This window comes from Neoarius graeffei, chromosome 10 (genome assembly GCF_027579695.1).
Source record: "Neoarius graeffei isolate fNeoGra1 chromosome 10, fNeoGra1.pri, whole genome shotgun sequence".
Lineage (NCBI taxonomy): Eukaryota > Metazoa > Chordata > Actinopteri > Siluriformes > Ariidae > Neoarius > Neoarius graeffei.
In genome coordinates, this window is record NC_083578.1 from 20,045,411 (window position 1) to 20,068,757 (window position 23,347).

General features: G+C 40.8%; 1 protein-coding gene across 9 annotated transcripts in view; it reads right to left on the reverse strand.

The window, feature by feature from the left end:
* Nucleotides 1-5,993: 5,993 nt before the first annotated feature.
* prdm16 (PR domain containing 16) overlaps nt 5,994-23,347 on the reverse strand; it is a 225,842-nt gene continuing 208,488 nt past the window's right edge. For 6 of the 9 annotated variants that reach the window (XM_060931487.1, XM_060931485.1, XM_060931492.1 and 3 more), the window contains 8 exons: nt 23,145-23,232; nt 20,619-20,788; nt 20,393-20,470; nt 14,543-14,712; nt 12,583-12,754; nt 10,269-10,490; nt 9,065-9,236; nt 5,994-8,279 (listed from right to left, as the gene is read on the reverse strand). In XM_060931487.1, the coding sequence (XP_060787470.1) occupies nt 8,145-8,279; nt 9,065-9,236; nt 10,269-10,490; nt 12,583-12,754; nt 14,543-14,712; nt 20,393-20,470; nt 20,619-20,788; nt 23,145-23,232 (1,207 nt within the window). In that variant the 3' untranslated portion in view covers nt 5,994-8,144. The remainder of the gene's footprint in view (nt 8,280-9,064; nt 9,237-10,268; nt 10,491-12,582; nt 12,755-14,542; nt 14,713-20,392; nt 20,471-20,618; nt 20,789-23,144; nt 23,233-23,347) is intronic. The other 3 variants (XM_060931494.1, XM_060931486.1, XM_060931491.1) reach the window with 2 other exon arrangements.

The window sequence follows — 23,347 nt, forward strand, 5'->3', positions numbered from 1 at the left end:
GATATGCAGAAATGCAGATGGGCCACAAGGCCCACACTACACTAGCTCTGTGTACATGACTCACTCGGTCTCTGACATTACAGATGCACCAGACTGCACTGAAGCACGTCAGGTCATCTGGTGAATGCAGCTGCTGTATTATAACTGCAGGTTACTGTTTATTGAACCATGTTTTCTTGTCAGATCCGTGTACATGTGCAACTTTATTTTAAAATCAAAAGTAAAGTGCGAAAAGAAGCTGTGTATTTGATTGCATGATTGAAAAAACAGTCCTCTAGCTCTGTTCTTCATGATGGTTTGCGTTCTGTGTAGCCAGTTTTGGACAGATTTTGGGAAGAATGGCAACCAGTAAGGTCTATTATAGCCTTTTCCTTCACAAAAATGTCTTTAGTAATACTGTATGTAGCGTGACTATGCTTATGCGCACAACCTGCCAAGTCAGTATTGTATTAATTTATATTCAGGGAAGCCATGTTCTAATGGTTAGAGAAGCAGATTTGGGCCCAAAAGGTTGCTGGGTCGATTCCCTAGACCAGCATGAATGGCTGAAGTGCCCCTGAGCAAGACATCTAACCCTCAGGCTGCTCTGGGTGTGTTGTACATTACTCTGTATAAGAGCATCTGCTAGATACCATTATAAAAATGTATGAAAAATACAAACTAAAAAGTGCATGAAAGTAAATCAGTCAACTGTATGATACTGTAAAAGAAAAGAAAAAAACCCAGCTGAATTATGTATTTTTCAGTTAACTGTAAAATACTCTGAAAATACTTGGTACAGTACAGTGGCGGCTGGTAGTCTTTCAAACAGGGGAGGCTGGTCAGTTACGATATTTCCAGATTTTAAAAGAAAAAAGAAAAAACACATCAGTTTTGCCCATACTCTTGCCTCTGATCTGGCTGATTGTTGGAAGTGTCACAAACTGTGAAATAACAGGTTCTTTTGGCCCATTAGCCTACTGTCCAATATACATGATGGTGGTGTTGGGGGGGGGGGGGGGGGTATATTTTAACATTTTATATTTTAAAATTGTGGCATGTTGTTTAAAAATTGATCATTATTGAAAGCAGCTCTTTGTCAGGAACCTCAGCAGTAGAGCTGGGTGCCACACATTTCATTCAATGACACTTTCCCTATATTTTACTTATTTTGACTGAGAAATGTTTTATTGACAATTTTGATAACCCTTCACTTTTAATCCAGGTCTGTAGTGTGAAATGTTCTCGGCTGTGTTTTTGTTTAAAAATGTTTTCCAAATGTTTTTTCCATGTAGCTGTGTTTAATTCATATCCAGAAAAATATATATTCCAATATAATATACTCAGCATAAACATTTTAAATAGATTCTATATTTTTGGTCCATCCATGACATATTACTAAAGTAGCCTATTTACTGTTGTTGATGTGGGTCACTTGCTGTTAGCCAATTCACTTTCTCGTACCAGGAGAGCTGAAAGGAACGAGTATTATTCCCTACCTTTTTCACCAAGTCAGTTTGAGGCGTTGGTCTACCCTGCTCTTTAATTTTAATTTTTCCTCGAAAGGAAGACTGGCAAATGGCTTTGCCAAAATTAAATCAGCAATGCTTGGCATCCGTGCGCAGCTTTCTTGCTAGCTGACTAGCCCCCTCAAGTTCAAGTTCAGTCACTCAAATAAACGACATTTCTGGAACTAAGATAGCAAACTTGACAACACTATATTTGCACTTTATTTACAATGAAAATATATACAAACTAAAAAAGCTGGTAGAAACCGTATGTAATGAATGAAATCGAAATGTAAGCTGATCTCTTACAATACACCACAGCACTTGCGAATCCGCATGGGACTGAACTGAGATTCACCGCTGCCTGTCTATAGTTGAAACGAGCTGTCAATCATAGAAAATATCCGGCCGCTTTCACCAATCACCAGTCTCCTCGCGGAAAGCTTTGCCATATCCCGCCCATGTGAGGCTGGGAGTCCGTAGGCGGGCATTTTCGCAGTATTTGTCCAATAACTGTCATGCATTTTGAGATTGAAAAGTGCATAGCTCCCAAATGCCATTGAAGTCCACTGAGGCTGGGAGTCCGTGGGACTCCGTGGGCGGGCGTTTTCGCAGTATTTGTCCAATAATCGTCTTGCATTTTGAGATTGAAAAGCGCAGAGCTCCCAAATGCCATTGAAGTCCACTGAGGCTGCGCTGCATCGCGCTGTCACGAGGGGGAAAAACTCACGCACACATTAAAGTTATAAGGGAATGATTTCGTACTATAGTTGGGTTGAGCACATAATGATTCTGGATCTGAAATAGCAATGTTATAAGGTCGGCTATAACATAAGCCTAGCGCAATTCATCCTACACGATGTTCGTCATTTTTAGAGGAGGCTGAGCCTCCCTCGTTGTCTTAGAGCAATCGCCCGTGGTACAGTAACATACTGACAACCCAGCTTTTTTTTTTCTTTTTTAACAATAAGATTTTTACAGTGCAGACTGAAAGGAAAACAGTGATCACAGAGGCAGAAGAGAAAGTAAGGATCTCCACATGAAGTCCACCAAAAGTGTGAGCCAAGATAACACAAAGCTGTGTTCACATATATACCAGTACGATAGTGGTATAACTGTATGTGAAGATTCTCAATCATCCAGGTCATAGTAAACTGTGGGTGGTAGAAATGGGCAACTGGACTTGCTTGAAGATTCTTGAAAACGTTTCAACTCTCGTCCAAAAGGCTTCCTCAATTCTGTCTGACTAATAGGGAGTATCAGATATTTATCCAGGAGAGGATAAATATCTGATACTCCCTATTAGTCAGACAGAACTGAGGAAGCCTTTTGGACGAGAGGTGAAACGTTTTCAAGAATCTTCAAGCAAGTCCAGTTGCCCATTTCTACCACCCACAGGTATAACTGTATCGATACAAAGTATACCGGTACAGTTTAGTGCATCTGTCCACACTAGCGAGAAATGTTTGCGGTTTTCTTTCACGGTAGTTGAAATGCGCGTGCGCGAAATGTTTCCGTGGTTACCGAGTAACTTCCTTCCGAGAATATGGCGGATGAAACAACGTGTGTGTGCTTTTTGTTGTCAATGTACAGTCTGTATTTTTGGTGGTCATTTATTCAGTCGAATCGTATAAAACGCGCGAGGCAGTTGAGAAAGAAACAAAGAAAACGAATCTCCGTTCTTCACTATTTTATTCAGCGAAGATATCGATTGAGGTGTGTGACTTTGCGCATGCGCATTATATTTGTATCGATACAGAACCGCTTCATCTGTCCACACTACGCGAAGCGCTACAGTACTGATACTGTACCGGTACGAAACCCATACATTTGTGGGTTTCGTATACCCTGTCCACACTAGGGATTTTGTACTGATACGAAACTACTTTCGTACCGCAACACCTGTCCACACTAGCAACTATACCGGTACTGTAGCGGTATAACTGTATTGGTACGAAACCCACAAATGTATGGGTTTCGTACCGGTACAGTATCGGTACTGTAGCGCTTCGCTGTAGTGTGGACAGATGAAGCGGCTCTGTATCGATACAAATATAATGTGCATGCGCAAAGTCACACACCTCAATCGATGTCTTCGCTGAATAAAATAGTGAAGAACGGAGATTCGTTTTCTTTCTTTCTCAACTGCCTCGCGCGTTTTATACGATTCGACTGAATAAATGACCACCAGAAATACAGACTGTACACTGACAACAAAAAGCACACACACGTTGTTTCATCCGTACGGAAGCCGAGAGAGGCCCTTCATATAATCCTTTTTTTTAATTCACCTTGTTATCCCGAGATAACGACATAATTAATTCAGGATCTCGAGAAAACAACACAACTAATTCGAGATCTCAAGAAAACAAAACCGTTATTTCGAGATCTCGAGAAAACAAAACAATTATTCCATGATCTCGAGAAAACAAAACAATTATTTCATGATCTCGAGTAAACAGCTGAGAAATGGTTCATTCAGGTGCGCCAAGAGACTTGTGATATGCTGACTTTGGGGCTATTTCTCATTCTGTATAGACGCAACTTTGGTCATTAGAATGTCTGGAATAATCGATCACCTAATAAGGCAATATTTTGATCAGGGGTTGATGCAGGGAGAGATTGCATTAAGTCTTTTAATAAGGGATAATTTCAAAATTAGTCCACGGCACCTCCGCAGAAGACTGGCCCGGCTTCGTCTCTACCGACGGAGATACAGTGATCCAGCTGCGATCATGAAATAATTGTTTTGTTTTCTCGAGATCACGGAATAATTGTTTTGTTTTCTCGAGATCTCGAAATAACGGATGCCATATATTCTTGGAAGGAAGTTACTCGGTAACCACGGAAACATTTCGCGCACGCGTATTTCATCTACCGTGAAAGAAAACCGCAAACATTTCTCGCTAGTGTGGACAGATGCACTAAACTGTACCGGTATACTTTGTATCGATACAGTTATACCACTATCGTACTGGTATAAGTGTGAACACAGCAGTACTGATACAGTTATACCACTACAGTACCGGTATAGTTGCTAGTGTGGACAGGTGTTGCGGTACGAAAGTAGTATCGTATCGGTACAAAATCCCTAGTGTGGACAGGGTACAAGAAACACTGAAGACGGAGCAAGAGGTGTGAAAGTGATCAAGCTTAAATGGTAGTACGTGGTAAAAGATGCTTTGAAACGCAACTTTACTTGATTATGTGAAACAGGTCAATTGTGGATGCAGGAAATCCTGATTTAATTATGTATCGCACGCACACACACACACACACACACACACACACACACACACACACACACACACACACACACACAAAGTGAAAAAGGCAGAATTCATATAAAAAGCACACAGGTTTTTATTGCATATCAATTTCATGTATAAATTCTTCATAGCATTGGAAAGATTACATTTGGTATACATATCTATTCTACAGAATTAACATCAGAATCATGTCTTTTCCATGAAATTTCTCTAAAGTACATCTTCAATAATCACAAGCATCAAAAAAGAACTGCAATTATCAGAATTTTCATTATTAATATTCTACAATCCTTTCATTTTTTTTTCATTATTTCTCTCCCACAAGCATAATGTTTAATTGAATAACCATCTGCCTGTTGCAGGTAAGGCAGTTAACAGGACTTAAAGTCAAACCTACTAACCTAACCACATGTACAATAAGTGCATCTACAAATTCAGTATTTTTTATGACCTTTTTTTTCCTCCTTTTTAATTTAAGATACACATTTCACAAATGGACACCATTATGACCGCTAAAACACAAGTCATGCACGACAGTTTCTTTCAATAAACAGAACAGAAGCGATATACAACTCAGATCCAAACGAAACAAGCACCATCTATTTTCAAACCCATGTTTTAAAACGAATTTGCTGACGAATGCAACATTTTTTGAACACTATACAGTTTTTCGAGGAGTCATAACGAATTATGTTTTGTGTTGTAAGAGTGGGGGAGGGACAACAATTTCGTCATCGAGACCAGTTTGTGACCATTCGTCATGGATCGATTTCTCCACCACCTACAGCGCTTACTTATTACAGTAGTATGTGACATTATGAACCTTGACATATGCAGTATGATTAAATAACTCCAGCTAGGCCAGTTTAGGTGTGAACAGCTAGCTACCATGTCAAAAGGTAAAATGAGACACAGAGGCGCCATCTAGTGGCAGATTAATATAACAGTGCCCTATAATAGTAAAGTAATTTCTCTTTCGCAGATGTGTGGTTCATAATGTTTAGCCAAACGTGTGACACAATGTTCATGTATAAAGTGTGTTTGAAGTGCTTGTTTACATACCAAGTGGCTTTATTTGGAGAATTGGAAACAATTAGAAGCAGTACTTAGGGGACAGATGAGGACTAAGAGATTGAGTGCTGTGTATTTAAGTGCTATTTGCACACATTCTAGCCCATATGCAAAAAGAGTAAAAGAAAAGGCTGTGATGGGAGAAGTAATAACGTAATAACAGATCTGACTTTTTTTCTTTAATTGCCATTCAAAGAAGAAAAGTAACGTTAGAGGTTTGATACATTAGCAACACATTGAATCTATTCTACACATTCATCATGAGCTTGTGTTTAGTTGTTGTGTTTATTTGTACGATTCATGCGCTGGATTCACAGTTCAGTAGAGTTGCACAAGGACTCCTGAGTCCTGGCACTTGGGTAACATGCGCGTTTTAGGGGCTGTGCTTCCTACTCAACCCCAAATTACACTCACATATCAGCGTTAGAAATAGAAATTTCCCAGCTCACCATTTGATCCTGTTGATTTAATCCCATTCCAGCCCCTTCGATTAACAGCAGCGGCTTATGTTTGTAAGAAATAAGATTGAATGGAGAAAAAAAAAGAACACAACACAGTTGCATCCAAGGTCCACGCTTCTAGCTTTGTGCTGATGGTTTGTGGGATGCCAACGCACAATTTGGATTTGTTTTGGATACAGTGGCATGCTGTTTCCTACTCAACACACAGGACTGGAAGCTGTTAGAGAGACTGACACGGCCATTCTTTCGCTGACGGGCAGACTAAAATCGAAAGCAAAACTGATGATAGCAGTACAAATATAATGCCCCACCATTCAAGTGACCTGATGCTTTAATCAAATGATTCATTTAAAAAAAAAATCAACAATTTGTTCAACATCACACACTGTATGTACAGTTTAAAATGGTCGAGCAAGTGAAAAATAAAAACAAACCTCACAATGAACACAAACAGACTGGTGCCGACGCCAAAGTTATAAATAAAATAGTTGATTTTGTCATTTACATTTTGGCATACCGGTCTCTATACAATATCCTTCAGAGCATCATGAGATTAAAATTCTCAGTCATAGATTTAATTCCTTCAACAACTGGGTGAAACTGGGTCGGTTTTTCTTTTCTTTTTTTCTAGAATCATTTTTTTCCCTATAATGATGAAACAACTAAAATAAATAGAAATCAAATGCACCTCAAATCAAATACATAGAGTGAGCAGGCAATAAGAGAGAAAAAAGTACTAAAAACAGAAAAAAAACCCACTGGGAAATAAAAATAAATGATTGTCCAAGAAAAAAAAAAGGGTTATTTGGCACACAACACTCTTTGCTATGAATTTTGAAATTATTTTGTACATCTTAGAACATTATCATACAAATTTGGTCCTTCACTAAATAATTATATTAACAATTTAAGCACGGAAGTGCTCGAAAGAAAACAATACTGTTGATCAAAGAACAAATCACATACAAAAAAAAAAGAGTGTTTTGAATGCATGAGAACGTTGGGAGGAGAATAATTTAATGCTTCAAAAAACAAAACACATGTATAGTTGAAATAAGGTTAAGATGGTATGTTGAGTTGAGCAGCCATGCTACTGTTCTACCACTCTGATGATGATCAACATAATCAAAGAGGAGGGATGTGATTAGCAGTAGATGTGATTCCATTTATTTCTATGGCTCATCTGATTTAAAAAAATATATATATATTGTCTTAATTCCGATCCATTTTGTAAATTGGTTCTACAGTGCAGTTTATGGAGCCATCTAGCTATTCAGCTAACTGTTCAGACCCTGTCTTGGTACAGCAATTCGCCCTCTTGTGGTACGATCATGCCACTGCATGGAATATAGTTTGGCGACTTGACCAGATCAGATCAGCACCCGTGACAAAATATCTCCCGTTTCCTTTTTCTTTCGTCTATCATCACTCTAATAAGCATGGCTGTCCTAATGAGAAATAATGAAGAATGCGATTTGTGATGTCACTGGGGTACATGGGTTTCTTCCAAGACCAAGTTTAAGAGGAGAAAACTGCAGATTGCATTTAAAAACAAATCTGAAGTTGTACAGAGTGAAGTGGTGTGCTTTAGTCTTTTGTTTCTCAGTTGTGGAAAGGAGATATCTACAGCTCTACTGGTTCATGTCTCTGTTTCAGCTAACAGTCTTGCAGCGAAACTCCCCCCACTTTTTCCCAGTCGAAGTGGTGATTCGTCTACTGTAAGCATCACTGGGTCTTCATGTGCTATTTGTAACACATGTGTCTTCTTCGTGGTGGTCTTTACCAATTCCTACTGCCCTCTCTCTCTCTCCTCCTCCTCTCCCTCTGACCACTCCCCGTCTCCTTGCTCTTTTGGCTTAGATATGGTTGAGTGGGTGAAAGGAGCTGGTTTCTGAAGGGCCTCCTCCCATGTTCAGCCAGGCGTCTAGTGAGTTCTGGGAGGATGGATGCAGGGGGTTGTTCTCCGACAGAGAGAGCATCATTGCATAAGCCTGCAGGAGGTAGAGGGCACACAAAAGAGCATCATGCTTAACTTAATAGACTCCACACAAAGCATTGCAAATCTCATTCAAATCTTTCAAGGAGCAGTTTGTATTTTAGGGCCCTCTGCTGGCTGTGAGGTGAACTGCAACTGCAATAAAAAAATATTATGAACATGCCTCCTTCACCCCAGAGCCGCTCTGTTGAATCTATGTATGCGTTTTGAATGGTAGATCTGTCCTGGATGGAGGCAGAGTTAATTTCCAGGATGGAAAAAAATGTGAAAAGAAGCCTAAATTGAACATTAAAGATACATTATCTGGCAATACTGCCATTCTATAAAACGTAGAAAACCTAAAAATTACAAACTGCAACTTGCATCAGAGAATATTACAAAGAAAATATATACAATACTCAGTCAAGACACTTTGCATAAGAAGTTAGTGGATTTGAGTCTATATGGTGTTACAGTTAGAAGACAAAAGGCAAGTGTTAGTTATTTAATTATCCTGTAGATGTTAAAATAGAGAAGGAATGCAAGAAAAAAGAGGGAAAGTTAATTCTTGATTATTATTATTATTTTACAGTGTATTCATAATGCATTATGCAGTACATTATAAACAAAACTTCCAGAACATCTTACAAAAGTAATCCCTCTATAGCTGATGGTTCTGTGATAAACCTCAAGCATAACGTCTACTAACCAACCCTGAATTTCTCAAAATTAGTGAGCCTGCATACTGACACAAATGAAGTAACCCCACCCTTTGTGCCTTAGGTGGGTGTAAAGGCATACCTGGGTTTTAGCCTGCCTCAAGAGTGTTTCTTTCAGCGCCTCAGACTCTAAGGAGGTGTTAAAAATGTCTTTAACGTCAAACGGCTCGTCAGCAGGCTTATGGAGCTCCAGGCCCTTTGGAAAGCCAGGCAGAGGCTCCAGATCTAACAGGCCTGCATCCTCCTCAATACACCTGCACCAGGAAGGAGGGACGAGGGGTTGGGAAGAGGGGAGGGAACCCTCAGTTAGCCCAATCAGAATGGCTGTTGGAGCCGGATATGGCGTGATTATGCGGCGCATGCACATGGTGTTAATGGAGGGATGGCATGGAGTGATGGTGTCACAAAGTGCACGTACAAGCAGGTGGAGTAACCATGCACATCTAGATATCGTACAGCAGTAAGTTTCAGCAAAGCGATCTCCTAAACCGGTTGGCATTCTCGCTGTGCTATTATATCTGATAACAGCATTTTTAAAAATCAAATCCATATTATTTCACTGACCACTGTCAGTGGTGTTTCATATCATTCAAAGACATGAAAATTAAAAATAGACATATTTAAGGGAAAAAACCTATTTTGGACAGTTTCAGGAAAAAAAAAGATTTTTTTTCACCTCTTATTTTACTGTTTATTATTTACCTTGTGAAAGCAATAGAGCACTAGGTGGTAGAGAGTTATTCATGATAACATGCTCCCTAACAAGTTGAGCAATTTCAGTACCTCCATTTTAATCAGAGGTTTAAAAACATTAGAAGGTTTTGGGTTTTTTTTTGGTCTCAGAGTCTGCGATAACTTTTCAACATACCAAAAAGAAAAAGGAGTGGACTCATGCAAATTAAGAAACAGTAGTGGATACTGCAGAGTTGCCTATGTTGAACACTATTCGTGTTAGTCAATGGAAGTAAAGTTAGATTCTGTATAAACATTAGTGGCCTCACTAAATAAGAGAGTGAATATAACTGGAGGAAAAGTGTCAGGCCATCTTGATTCATCAAAAAGAAAGGATTAAACCTTTATCCTGGTGCTTGTAATGCAATCATTACAAGACTCATTCCTTACAAACATTATTAGAGAACATGAAAGCCAACAAACGCAGCAAAAAAAAAATCATTATCATGTGAATAATTTACTCTTCTTTCTACAAATGAATAGCAGAGTGTCCTTGTGGACATGAAAGATGAATGAGATCTATTCAGCTGAGAACCGAGCGTGATCTGTCTTACCTGCGTGGGTGTTCATAGGTCATGGAGAGCGGAGCAGCTTCTTCGTCATCATCGTAAGTGCCTTGCACCATGGTGGCGGGAGAAGTCATCTCGTCCTGGGACTTTTCTGTTAGTGAGCCTTCCTCATCTTCATCATCTCCCTCCGCCTCCTCTTCCTCCTCCTCGAGCTTGGAGTCTGTGACAGCGTGGCTCTCAGGACGCTCGTCCTCCGTCATTTCTGACCTGTAAAAATCCCAGACGAAATGTGGGTCAAGATTACACGTCTTATGATTTAATTCAGTTTCTGTTGGACCATTTCCTAACAATGGGCTATATTAAAAACTGGGGAGGGGAGCTATTAAAATCAATCAAGCACACACATGACTTCCACATCTACCATTTTGCCTTTTTTTTTTTTAATGTGCTCTCTGAGAACAGATATTGCATACAGACTTGGTATTGGAGTCTACATTTGGCGCAGTCTGCTGAGGTTTGACTACTACAACATAAGCTCATATAACTAAATGAACTTACTCCATCTCTCCTCAGATGGACTATTTTAGCCTTGGAGGCATGTGATGGCAGATCTACTGTCATAGACCGACTGCCGAATATCACCACTGTGTGTCGTGTTCCAGCCACCCAATTACTATCCATCATTGCTGAATGACCTGTGATTTCCCTGCCAGGCCTTAGCCTGAAAACATGCAGGGCCCCTGAATAACAAACACACACATTGTGTAATTAACGACAGACATTTTGGCAATGATAAATTAGCTAATCCCAGAAAAGCGAGACGGGCCAATCCAGGCGGGTCAGATCCAATCATCACAGCCTGTCTCGGTGCCACAGAGTTTCACAGAAAATGGCTGCTCTGCAAAGCACCTATCAGCACCATGCTGTTCCATTACTACCCTCTCACTTTTACTCGGTTGCTCTCTCGCTCTTTTCAAACCTTCCAGGTCTTCACACAGTCATGATCTCACTGCTTTTACAGAATCTGTCCTTTCAAGTCGTTTTGCCTTCAGAGCAGTACATCGGAGCAGATTATAATGACAAGCGTTCAAGAGAGAGGCATCAGCTGGCTCTGTGAGGGGTGGACTTATGAAAAAAAAAGGAAATGGGAGACTCAAGAACGATTGCTTGTTTTCCATTTTCCATCAAGCTTAAATATCCCATAATCAAATTGGGCCCTGGCTCAGGAGAAAGTCCATGGCACGCGGAAGACATCGACAGGCCTGCCACAGACCTGCGCTTTGTCTCTCAGTCTAAACATGTCAGAACACTGTTTGCCTTAGCTGGAAGGAGGAGATGTGGGGCTCCATCAATGTAGTGCACAGATAAATGCCTCAATCTGAGGGTCCCTAGGGACAGCTAAACCTGAAGGTCTGTCTCAAGCCCACAGCCCCCCCGACCTGTCACGACCAGTCAAGGGGGGCCAGGCCGGACACACTATTTAACCACCATCGGTCCAACAGTGCCCACCTCCAACACGAGCAAATTCTGATTCTTTTCTGACAAAAGCAGAAGGCGGACAGACAGAAAGGAAGTGTGGAGGAATGTGCTGTCATCTCCGACACACCGTCATGCTCTTCACAACAGAATCAGAGAAACTAAAAGAACCAGAAGGAATGACAACTAAATATTAAGGATGATAGAGAGACAAGGAAATGAACGATGCAAGGAGGACTCAGAGGAGCAGTGATCCTGCAGCTGCCTGTCTGTCTCGACTGGAGCGATTTGCAGAGAGACAGAAAACAGAGCACTTATTTGAATTACAGATATTAAAATGCCAGGCTTCTAGAAAGAGGTTTCGAGATGGGACAAGACTATTGATCCCAGATGGCAGAGTGCGAGCTTTCATGTGTCTGGATGAGGCCAGAGTATCAAGGCTGAAATTGGGCAGGACAATTTTATGTCATAAGAAGAATTCACGCATCTGTGTTTTTATTCACACAGACATTAACATTTCTTGAAATCTGAGTGAGTTTAGCCAGCCAGCTCTGAATACAATCCAATGCGCACACCCTCATATCTGGCAGCAGTGATTTCATTTGGTGTTTTCCTGAACTGCCCAGCACATATACGGCTAAGTGCAATGTCAGATGTAGGTCACTGAGGTGTTGCATCTCTTTCTCTGCAGTATTTAGGGGGAGGTTGTGCAACCAAACGTGCACATTTTAGGATTGCAGAGTAAGCACATTCCACAGGCAGCCACTAGGGAGCAGGCTTTAACCTCACAAAGGACTGAGCTTCAAGACTAATCTTGCCTGTGAGTTATGCTCTTGGTTACTATAGCTGCAAAACACAACAATGTATGCGTATGCATTTCTACCTTTTCTCTGAGGAGCTGCAGGCCTGGTTCAGCTCACTGTTGGAGATGAAGTTTCTAATCTCTGAGAAATAGGAGTCCTCTTTTTCATCTAAAAGTGCATGATTGTCAGGTTCGGAGTTTGGAGAGGAGATATTTGTTCCCAAATTTGAGAGAATCCCAGAGTGCTGGCTCACTGGCACACAAACAGAACAGAACAGAACAGAGAGAAACAAACACAGAGATTGTTACTCGTTGTGTTTACACCATAGAACTCCACACATACAGTGGTGCTTGAAAGTTTGTGAACCCTTTAGAATTTTCTATATTTCTGCATAAATATGGCCTAAAACATCATCAGATTTTCACACAAGTCCTAAAAGTAGATAAAGAGAACCCAGTTAAACAAATGAGACAAAAATATTATACTTGGTCATTTATTTATTGAAGAAAATGATCCAATATTACATATCTGTGAGTGGCAAAAGTATGTGAACCTTTGCTGTCAGTATCTGGTGTGACCCCCTTGTGCAGCAATAACTGCAACTAAACGTTTCTGGTAACTGTTGATCAGTCCTACACACCGGCTTGGAGGAATTTTAGCCCATTCCTCCGTACAGAACAGCTTCAGCTCTGGGATGTTGGTGGGTTTTCGCACATGAACTGCTCGCTTCAGGTCCTTCCACAACATTTCCATTGGATTAAGGTCAGGACTTTGACTTGGCCATTCCAAAACATTCACTTTATTCTTCTTTAACCATTCTTTGGTATAATGACTTTTGTGCTCAGGGTCGTTGTCTTGCTGCATGACCCACCTTCTGTTGAGATTCAGTTCATGGACAGATGGCCTGACATTTTCCTTTAGAATTCACTGGTATAATTCAGAATTCATTGTTCCAGCGATGATGGCAAGCTGTCCTGGTCCAAATACAGCAAAATGGACCCAAACCAGGATACTACCACCACCATGTTTCACAGATGGGATAAGGTTCTTATGCTGGAATGTAGTGTTTTCCTTCCTCCAAACATAATACTTCTCATTTAAACCAAAAAATTCTATTTTGGTCTCATCCGCCCACAAAACATTTTTCCAATAGCCTTCTGGCTTGTCCACATGATCTTTAGCAAACTGCAGATGAGCAGCAATGTTCTTTTTGGAGAGCAGCGGCTTTCTCCTTGCGACCCTGCCATGCACACCATTGTTGTTCAGTGTTTTCCTGATGGTGGACTCATGAACATGAACATTAGCCAATGTGAGAGAGGCCTTCAGTTGCTTAGAAGTTACCCTGGGGTCCTTTGTGACTTTTACACGCCTTGCTCTTGGAGTGATCTTTGTTGGTCGACCACTCCTGGGGAGGGTAACAATGGTCTTGAATTTCCTCCATTTGTACACAGTCTGTCTGACTGTGGATTGGTGGAGTCCAAACTCTTTAGAGATGGTTTTGTAACCTTTTCCAGCCTGATGAGCATCAACAACGCTTTTTCTGAGGTCCTCAGAAATCTCCTTTGTTCGTGCCATGATCCACTTCCACAAACATGTGTTGTGAAGATCAGACTTTGATAGATCCCTGTTCTTTAAATAAAACAGGGTGCCCACTCACACCTGATCGTCATCCCATTGATTGAAAACACCTGACTCTAATTTCACCTTCAAATTAACTGCTAATCCTAGAGGTTCACATACTTTTGCCACTCACAGATATGTAATATTGGATCATTTTCCTCAATAAATAAATGACCAAGTATAATATTTTTGTCTCGTTTGTTTAACTGGGTTCTCTTTATCTACTTTTCAGACTTGTGTGAAAATCTGATGATGTTTTAGGTCATATTTATGCAGAAATATAGAAAATTCTAAAGGGTTCACAAACTTTCAAGCACCACTGTACATATGATCACCAAGATTATTTCAGCCAATATTATCTTATAGACGTTTGGTCAAGACAACAGAAAACCCTCTGACTAGTGTGTGGACGATGTTTACCTGGTATATTCTCATGCTCGTGTTTCTTTAAGTGGCGGTCCAGGTTGGTCTGCTGACCAAAGCAGCGGTTACACAGGTGGCACTTGAAAGGCTTCTCTTTATTGTGGATGTTGCGAACGTGTCGCTGGAGGTTGGACGAGATGCTGAAGGAACGGTCACAGTATTTACATCTGCAGAGAGAGAGGGAAGGGGGGGTAGTGAAACAGAGAATTAGAACCCTAAATGAGGTCCCTGTTCAGCTATATAAACAGCAATCACTAGCTGTAGAATGCCTCAGTGTAAACATGGCCAACAGGCAATTGGGCTCTTTAGGTGGGGACACATTTGTCATTGCAGCTCTGACAGTCAAATCAGAACATGGGCAGCACTCTTCACCTCCATGTTTTTGTAAGTTTCTTAAGCCAGTTTTAAATGACTTGGACCTGTAGTCAGTGAGAGTCAGACTCACTGACATTTATAAATATGTACCTTACACAACGAATTGTCCACATATGACAATATAATTTTAAAACACACATATTCACAGCCGTCTGATGACTTGTAAATTGCATATATGCTTAGTGAAGCAACTTTCTTTCACTGAGGAACATTTGAGCACTGTACTGTGAATTATTTCACCCTGTGGCTGAGAATGGCACTACATCTAGTGCTGCTCTTATGCTGTGTTCACACTTAAACCGGTACGAAAGTGGTATAACTGTACCGATACAAAGTATACCGGTACAGTTTAGTGCATCTGTCCACACTAGCGAGAAATGTCTGCGGTTTTCTTTCACGGTAGTTGAAATGCGCGTGCGCAAAATGTTTCCGTGGTTACCGAGTAACTTCCTTCCGAGAATATGGCGGATGAAACAACGTGTGTGTGCTTTTTGTTATCAATGTACAGTCTATTTCTGGTGGTCATTTATTCAGTCGAATCGTATGATTTGCGCGAAACGAGCGAGGCAGTTGAGAAAGAAAGAAACGAATCTCCGTTCTTCACCATTTTACTCAGCGAAGACATCGATTGAGGTGTGTGACTTTGCGCATGCGCATTATATTTGTATCGATACAGAGCCGCTTCATCTGTCCACACTACAGCGAAGCGCTACAGTACCGATACTGTACCGGTACGAAACCCATACATTTGTGGGTTTCGTACCAATACAGTTATACCGCTACAGTACCGGTATAGTTGCTAGTGTGGACAGGTGTTGTGGTACGAAAGTAGTTTCGTATCAGTACAAAATCCCTAGTGTGGACAGGGATTATCATAACATGTAAGGTGTACCTCGAGAAAAGACTATACCGATGACACAAATGTGGACGGTCTTAGGGGCCCTGAGGACTGGTTCGAGTAAAACTGGCTCGAGCATTCTGATAGACTTCTCTGATTTATACCAGAAAGGAGATATGACTCCATATTATTTCTTTTCTCATGAAACAAAGCTTCCTGCAGTACTGCTTTCCCAGCACAGACTGAATATTTAACAGTTATTCCATGAAATCGAGTCGTACCGTACATGAGCTACGCGCCGAGTTGGCTATAAGCCATGTACGACGAGATTGAGTGGAATAATTGTTTTAGTCTATCCACATTCCCTGGATTTTGAGAAACAGCGCATTTTTGTTTTTATTTTTTCGATAAATAAAAACTTTATACAAAACATCCGATAAAATCATTTCTGCTTAAAATGTAAACAACCTGGCGAAATGACAGTAGCAATTTATGAAAAATGCTATAATAATAATTCTTGAAAAAAAAGATATGTTCTTACCATCAAATACTTTAATTCCATATTTTGTTGCTTTTTTTCTGTAATTTTGGGGGTTTTGTTTTTGAGTAGAGTTTTTATTTCATCCTCGGTTGGTTCAGCAACACGCTTTTTGTTTTTCTTTACTCACAGTATATGAGCTGATAGCCTAGTAGTAGAGTAGCCAATCAGAGCGCGTGATTGCTCATATCCGGTGAATGTGGATAGAATAATATATGATATTCTAAATAGGTTCTACAAATACATAAAAGCATAAAAATATTTCCAGAAAATTGAACAGTCCTCGAACATAAATTTCTTAGAACTGTATTATTAAGAGGATGTTCTGCGAATATAAAATTGCTAACTGGGTTGATATGTAACTTAAAAAAAGTCAACCCAAAATCATTTTTTTCTTATCTTTTTTCCTCTGCTTCGTGCAAAACTAATTCCAAAACAAACCAAGCTTCCTCATTCCTTCTTCGCAAAAGATGAATGTGATCCTAATTCTCTCTTTCTTTGTTCAACCTAATCATTTCGAGAATAAATTAAAGAGGAGCCTAAGTGTATTAACGAGACCATTAACTTACTATAGACTGGATGGACACTCTTCAGTGACTTGTGTGTATAAGTTTGTTTCTGGCACCGAGTAACTAGCCCTGAGGGCCATGGCTTAGGCTCTTCCAGTACGTCTCTTTGGCCCGCTTGTTCGTGACGACAACCCATCCAGAATAGGCCGGAGAACATCAATTTAATGTGCTGATAAACAAACACGATGGCGAGGTTGTGTCAAGAGCCCCACTGGACAGTGGCCCTTTTGTTGGGTGGCCCTGCTTGAGCTGCACTCCTGTGGCTGGCTTGCAAGATTGACTTTCAGGCCTAATTGCTTTGGGAAAATCACTCGTCATCAAGTGCTCAGAATCAAGATGCAGGCCTCTTTTCATGTTCCAATTTATTTTCATGAGTGTGTGTGTGTGTGTGTGTGTGTGTATGTGAAGTTCCAGACTTGGCGCATCATGGTTCATAGAGAATGGTAAAATGCCAAGACAGCGTTCTTTCTTTAATGGTCTTTTCTACCCCCTGTTTGGTTTATTATTATTAGCCTGTCCAAGGGGACTTTAAATTACTTCATCATCTTTGAGTTTTTCCTCCAGTGTTACAAGGACTGTACATGGAGCGTTACAATCTGAATGGGGTCTTTCAATGGTCAGAACTGCTGGGCCAATTTCACTGCAAAGAGTAGAGGCGATAGCATCTCGAGCAAGGCAAATAACCTACTACAATGAAGCATGAAGACGGCTGAGTGCAGTCCAGCTCTGATACTGGGCCACCTCAGCCTTATTTCCCTCAAAGTGGGGTGGGGAGATGATGATGATGATGATGATGATGATGATGTCTACCATTTGTTAGGGTAAATTGTTTCTAAACGAGCTAATCAAGGAATTGTTGTGAAGGAGCCAACCATGCAGTGACCATGTCCCATGGGAGGCTCTCTATCTCGCCGACTGCTTCCATAAAGCACAGCGGTAGACATGTGGAACTCAGTGAGAGGAGAGGTTGTGTCTGAACCTACTTTCGCTTTCCCGGAATATAACGCCTTAAGTACACTTCCAGAAAGTATATCCAAATGAGGAGATACAACAAATACTATACACACACACACACACACACACACACACATATATATATATATATATATATATATATATATATATATATATATATATGTGTGTATGTGATCCTAATTCTCTCTTTTTTTGTTCAACCTAATCATCTAATCATTTAGAGAATAAATTAAAGAGGAGCCTAAGTGTATTAACGAGACCATTAACTTACTATAGACTGGATGGACAGTCTTCAGTGACATACATACATACATACATACATATATATATATATATATATATATATATATATATATATATATATATATATATATATATATACACACACACACAGTACTGTGCAAAAGTCTTAGGTACATGTAAAGAAATGCTGCTGACCAAAAATGGCTTAAAGAATAATGAAATTAAATGTTTCAACGTTAAAAACATTATATTAAAAACCCCACATAAACAGGAGTAAGCCATAATAAATAAAACAAAGTCAATATTTGGTGTGAGATGCACCTTTGCTAAAAAAAAAAAATAATGAAATAAAATAGTAGTCTCAGGTCCAATGAGTGCAGTTTGATAAGGAAATGAGCTGTAGGTTTTACTGAGCATCTTGCAGAACCAGCCACAGTTCTTCTGCACACTTTGACTGTCACGCTCGCTTCTTCATTTTTCAGCAAAACCCAGCAGCCTTCATTATGTTTTCTTTTTTCATCTGAAAAGTGCTCTCTTATGTAACATGCTGCTCAGTTACAAACATTCTTTTTTTCTTTAACATTTAATTTTGTGGGCGGCACGGTGGTGTAGTGGTTAGCACTGTCGCCTCATAGCAAGAAGGTCCGGGTTCAAGCCCCGTGGCCGGCGAGGGCCTTTCTGTGCGGAGTTTGCATGTTCTCCCCGTGTCCGCGTGGGTTTCCTCCGGGTGCTCCGGTTTCCCCCACAGTCCAAAGACATGCAGGTTAGGTTAACTGGTGACTCTAAATTGACCGTAGGTGTGAATGTGAGTGTGAATGGTTGTCTGTGTCTATGTGTCAGCCCTGTGATGACCTGGCGACTTGTCCAGGGTGTACCCCGCCTTTCGCCCGTAGTCAGCTGGGATAGGCTCCAGCTTGCCTGCGACCCTGTAGAACAGGATAAAGCGGCTAGAGATAATGAGATGAGATGAGATTTAATTTTGTGATCGGGCGGCACAGTGGTGTAGTGGTTAGCACTGTCGCCTCACAATAAGAAGGTCCTGGGTTCAAGCCCAGCAGCCAACGAGGGCCTTTCTGTGCGGAGTTTGCATGTTCTCCCCATGTCTGTGTGGGTTTCCTCTGGGTGCTCTGGTTTCCTCCACAGTCCAAAGACATGCAGGTTAGGCTAATTGGTGGCTCTAAACTGACCTTAGGTGTGAATGTGAGTGTGAATGGTTGTTTGTCTCTGTGTCAGCCCTGCGATAACCTGGCGACTTGTCCAGGGTGTACCCCACCTCTCGCCCGTAGTCAGCTGGGATAGGCTCCAGCTTGCCTGCGACCCTGTGGAACAGGATAAGTGGCTACAGATAATGGATGGATGGATTTAATTTTGTGCTGGAAAACGAATGTTTGGAACTCTAAAATGTTTTTGCACTGACTCGATAATGCAGAAGTCATAAAATAGAAATCTATAAAAAAGTTTGTATGAAAAAAATAGGGTGCCTAAGACTAAGCATTTCATTTTATTTGAACATTTTCCAAAATAATTACATGAATCGTTGATGGTGCATGAAGCCAGTCATGCTTCATACAGACTTCTTATCACCGCTCCAACACCTTAACCTTCACCTCGTTGTGAAACCAGAGTTGATCAACCCAATAGAGAAAGGTGAAACTTGTCATCAAACACGCAGATTTGTTAATTTTCCTCTATTAGCCTGATGCTATGCTTAAGGCCACAGCATCCAGAAACTCAAAGGCCCCCTCTTTAGAACACACTCAACCTCATAGCATAGGGCAGTGCATGCCTGGAAGGTAGCCAAATCTGTGATAATTAAGCTGCTCTATAAACAGTGCAAAGATGTCTCTAGGGCGCCATTACAGGCCAACATTGTCCAGAGCTTGCACTGCCGCTTTAACTTCAGAACATCTGCACAGACAGAATTAATTTTCCTTCGTTCTCTTGTGCTCCCATTTTTCTTCTTTTCTCTGATTCAGTCTTTCTTGGGTATCTCTGCATCACCAGCACAAAGCCTGTAACTTGTGCTGAACAAACAGCAGAAATGTTCCCATTTTTCTTCGGTTGTGTTTGTGTCTATGTGTCAGACAAGCTTGACTGAAATATTTTATCTTGGTTTTCTAACATAGGCATGTCACAAGCAGGAATAAACGGCTCGATTATGGAGTGATGGTGACACTTCAGTATGTTTGGATTGGTGGACTGTGTAGACTTAAGTGGCTGAAGTTACCTCTATGTGTGGTTTTGTGTTAGAAACAGAAATGGGGACAAACTTTCAGGGTTTTATATCTGAGTGGTTTTGAGCGGCTTACCTGTAGGGTTGCTCTCCTGTGTGTGTTCGTAAGTGCCTGGTAAGATTAGCCGACCTGGGAAAGATTTTCCCACAGTACCTGCAGCAGAAGAAAATGGGCTTTGATACAGTGGATCATGAGCATAGCAGTTCTGGTTTATGCATAATACCAGTATGCAGACAGAAATAGAAGAATTTTAAAATGGCTTTATTGAAGCTCCAGCCTGAGAGAAATGGCTTGTGCTTACCTGCAGGCATAGCGTTCTTTGCCTTTGCGGAGGATGGCTTCAGACAGAGAAGGAGGAGGGGAACGGAAGTTAAAGAGGTGATGTGAGGAGTGCTGTAGCGAATTGGGAGCGTCCAGTTTCAAAGTGCCAAAGTTTTCCAGCTTTTCTGTCATGTTCTCTATCGCGGACACCTGAAACGAAAAGAGGTCCTGATAAGATGCATGCCTATGTTCGGGGGGGTCTCAATGACCAAAAAAACATTGCAGTGAAGTATAAAATTTCAGGAGAGTGAAGCTGTCTTATTGGTAGTTTAAAAGTCTCTCTGAAGCTGTATTGACGCACAGTAGGCATATATACCATTAAGCCTGAAGAAAAGACATAGTACGTATGTTAAAGGGCAGAATGCATGAAGTGAAATTCTGCTTCAGTGCATGTGAGATCCATGTCAATCTTGAAATAATAGTGTTGGACCTAAAAGAGAGTCACTCCAAAAGCTTGAAAGAGAATGCCATTTACCCTGACTGGGGACTTCCCCGAACTACATGCACCTATGGACGGCGCTTTAATTCTGAAATCTGAAACATACAGGGTCTAATCTTGCACCACTTTCAATGGGAATTGTTTTGTTGTTGGTGAGGTTGCCTTAAACTAAGATTGACCATTATTTTGTCCTGAAAAAAAATGACCATTAGACCACTAGTGGTACAAACTATGACCTCTTGATGATATTTTGTTGTATCCTGCTACCTGACGAATACAATAACTTAGATGGTGGGGGCTCTGGCAGAGAGCAGGGGAGTTTCGCATCATTACGAGACAGGGCGGAAGGCCGGAGGAAGCTGTATATCAGAAGGTCGAGTCTTGATTGTGCTGTTCAAAAGTCACCTCCCTGACCTATGCCACGTTAGCAGCCACTCGAGCAGCCCCCTGGGAGCCCCCAACCCTCCACTTTGTTCCCGACAAGTCTCAGAGAGAAGCCTCTGAATGAGCTATTCACCTCCGAGAACGGTAAGCGTACAATGCAGTTTAAGATACCCCTCGCTGATAGCCCTTCCCCATTAGACACAGAACAAAGGCTTAGCTATGTGTCTCAATGGCCAAAAACAGCTTACATCCTTCCTGCTTTTGGAATATGAATAAATATGGAGACAGACAAGCTGTCTCAATTTATTTATTTATGTCTGAGTACCTTCATCACTCCGCCAATTTAACATGGGAGGAAGCTGGACAACTGAATGTCTATTATGCTGTTTATCTCTTTAGATAACCAGGATAGTACTTCATTTTAGTCCTTTATTCACTGTAGAACTATTTTCTAATCATTAACTGAACAGTAATTAGTATCAATAAGCCAAACAGATTTCATTCTTTTCACATTTATTGCATGGGGTTTGTAAGTCATTATACTGTATTTATATGAATCTATCTGCTATACGTGTCTGGCACTGCTTCCCTTTGCATTGTGAGGATATAAGATGCATGGGAAGGACAGTAATCATAAACGTCTCCTCACGTGCAGTACAGTAAATGTCCTCAACATCAGAAACAACGGACCAGGTCTACCCAGCTGTCCTCATGCCACCCAGAGGAGAGCAGTCTGAGCAGGAGAAGGGAGGTAGATGTGAAAAAGAGTGAGACAAATGGAGAAAGAAGGGCTTGGGGTGTGGGGGAGGCAGCTCCGCATCGATAGAGAACAGATTTACAGGGCAGATAAGACAGTTCCCAACAAGAGAGGCCATTCTCCTGCACACAAACACAGGAAGTGTCTGATGGACATGCAGACATTATCTAGGCGGCCAGAGCAAAAAAATAGTAGGAAGTTATTTAGCAGCGGGCCTCAGAGTAGAGCTGCACAGGAACAATGCTCTGACTAAACTTAGATGTGCTTCAGCACTACATGGGACAACTTGCTCCAATTCAAAAGGTCATTATTAATAATATTTTCATTTTATCATCGTTCAAAGGTGGGCAAAGTATGAAATGCTACCAGAAACAATGAGGGATTGTTTTTCAAAGCAGAAGATAACAAACTGAACTTCACACACTCTTAATATCAGAAAGGCCTGTACGCTTTCAAGATTATCATCTCTGATTAAAATCCAATCTAATTATAATGCACTTCTACCTTAACATGGCTCAAAGTCATATATTAAATCCATATACATATTATAGCAAGCATAAGTCTTGAAGATTATTTCCAGCTAGAATTATTTAGCTTGTTGCAACAAGAATAACATTTTGCAAAACCCTGTTATTATGGCTGATAAAAGTTGATAAAAGCTTGGGGGAAAAATAAAAAGCAAACTATAAATACGATAAGCTTGAGATGCATTTTCATTACTTGACTTATTGCCTGCATTAAAATGTTACCATTAAGACTGTATTAAAGTTGCAGCCCTTTCTACAGTAAATTGAGGTTTTGGTTTTCATCCATAAACAACTGCACCAAAAAAACCCCCCAAAAGATTCCTTTTTTTTTCTTCTAGGTTTTGCACCTACATGTTGATTAGGTGGTAACACCACAGGTCACATATATGTACAAGATACCTGAGGGTGGAAGAGCAGTGGAGATGGTCTCAGGTACTTCTCCTTCAGTGCTCCTACAGGATCTATCAGCTTCCTTTTCTCCACCCTGCTGGACAACAACACAGAGGGTTACGTATGAACGAAGGACATCACTCTGATTCTTTGCCTGGTATTATAAATCTAACAGCAACTTGTTTCACAGAGCAGCAATTTGGACTTACATC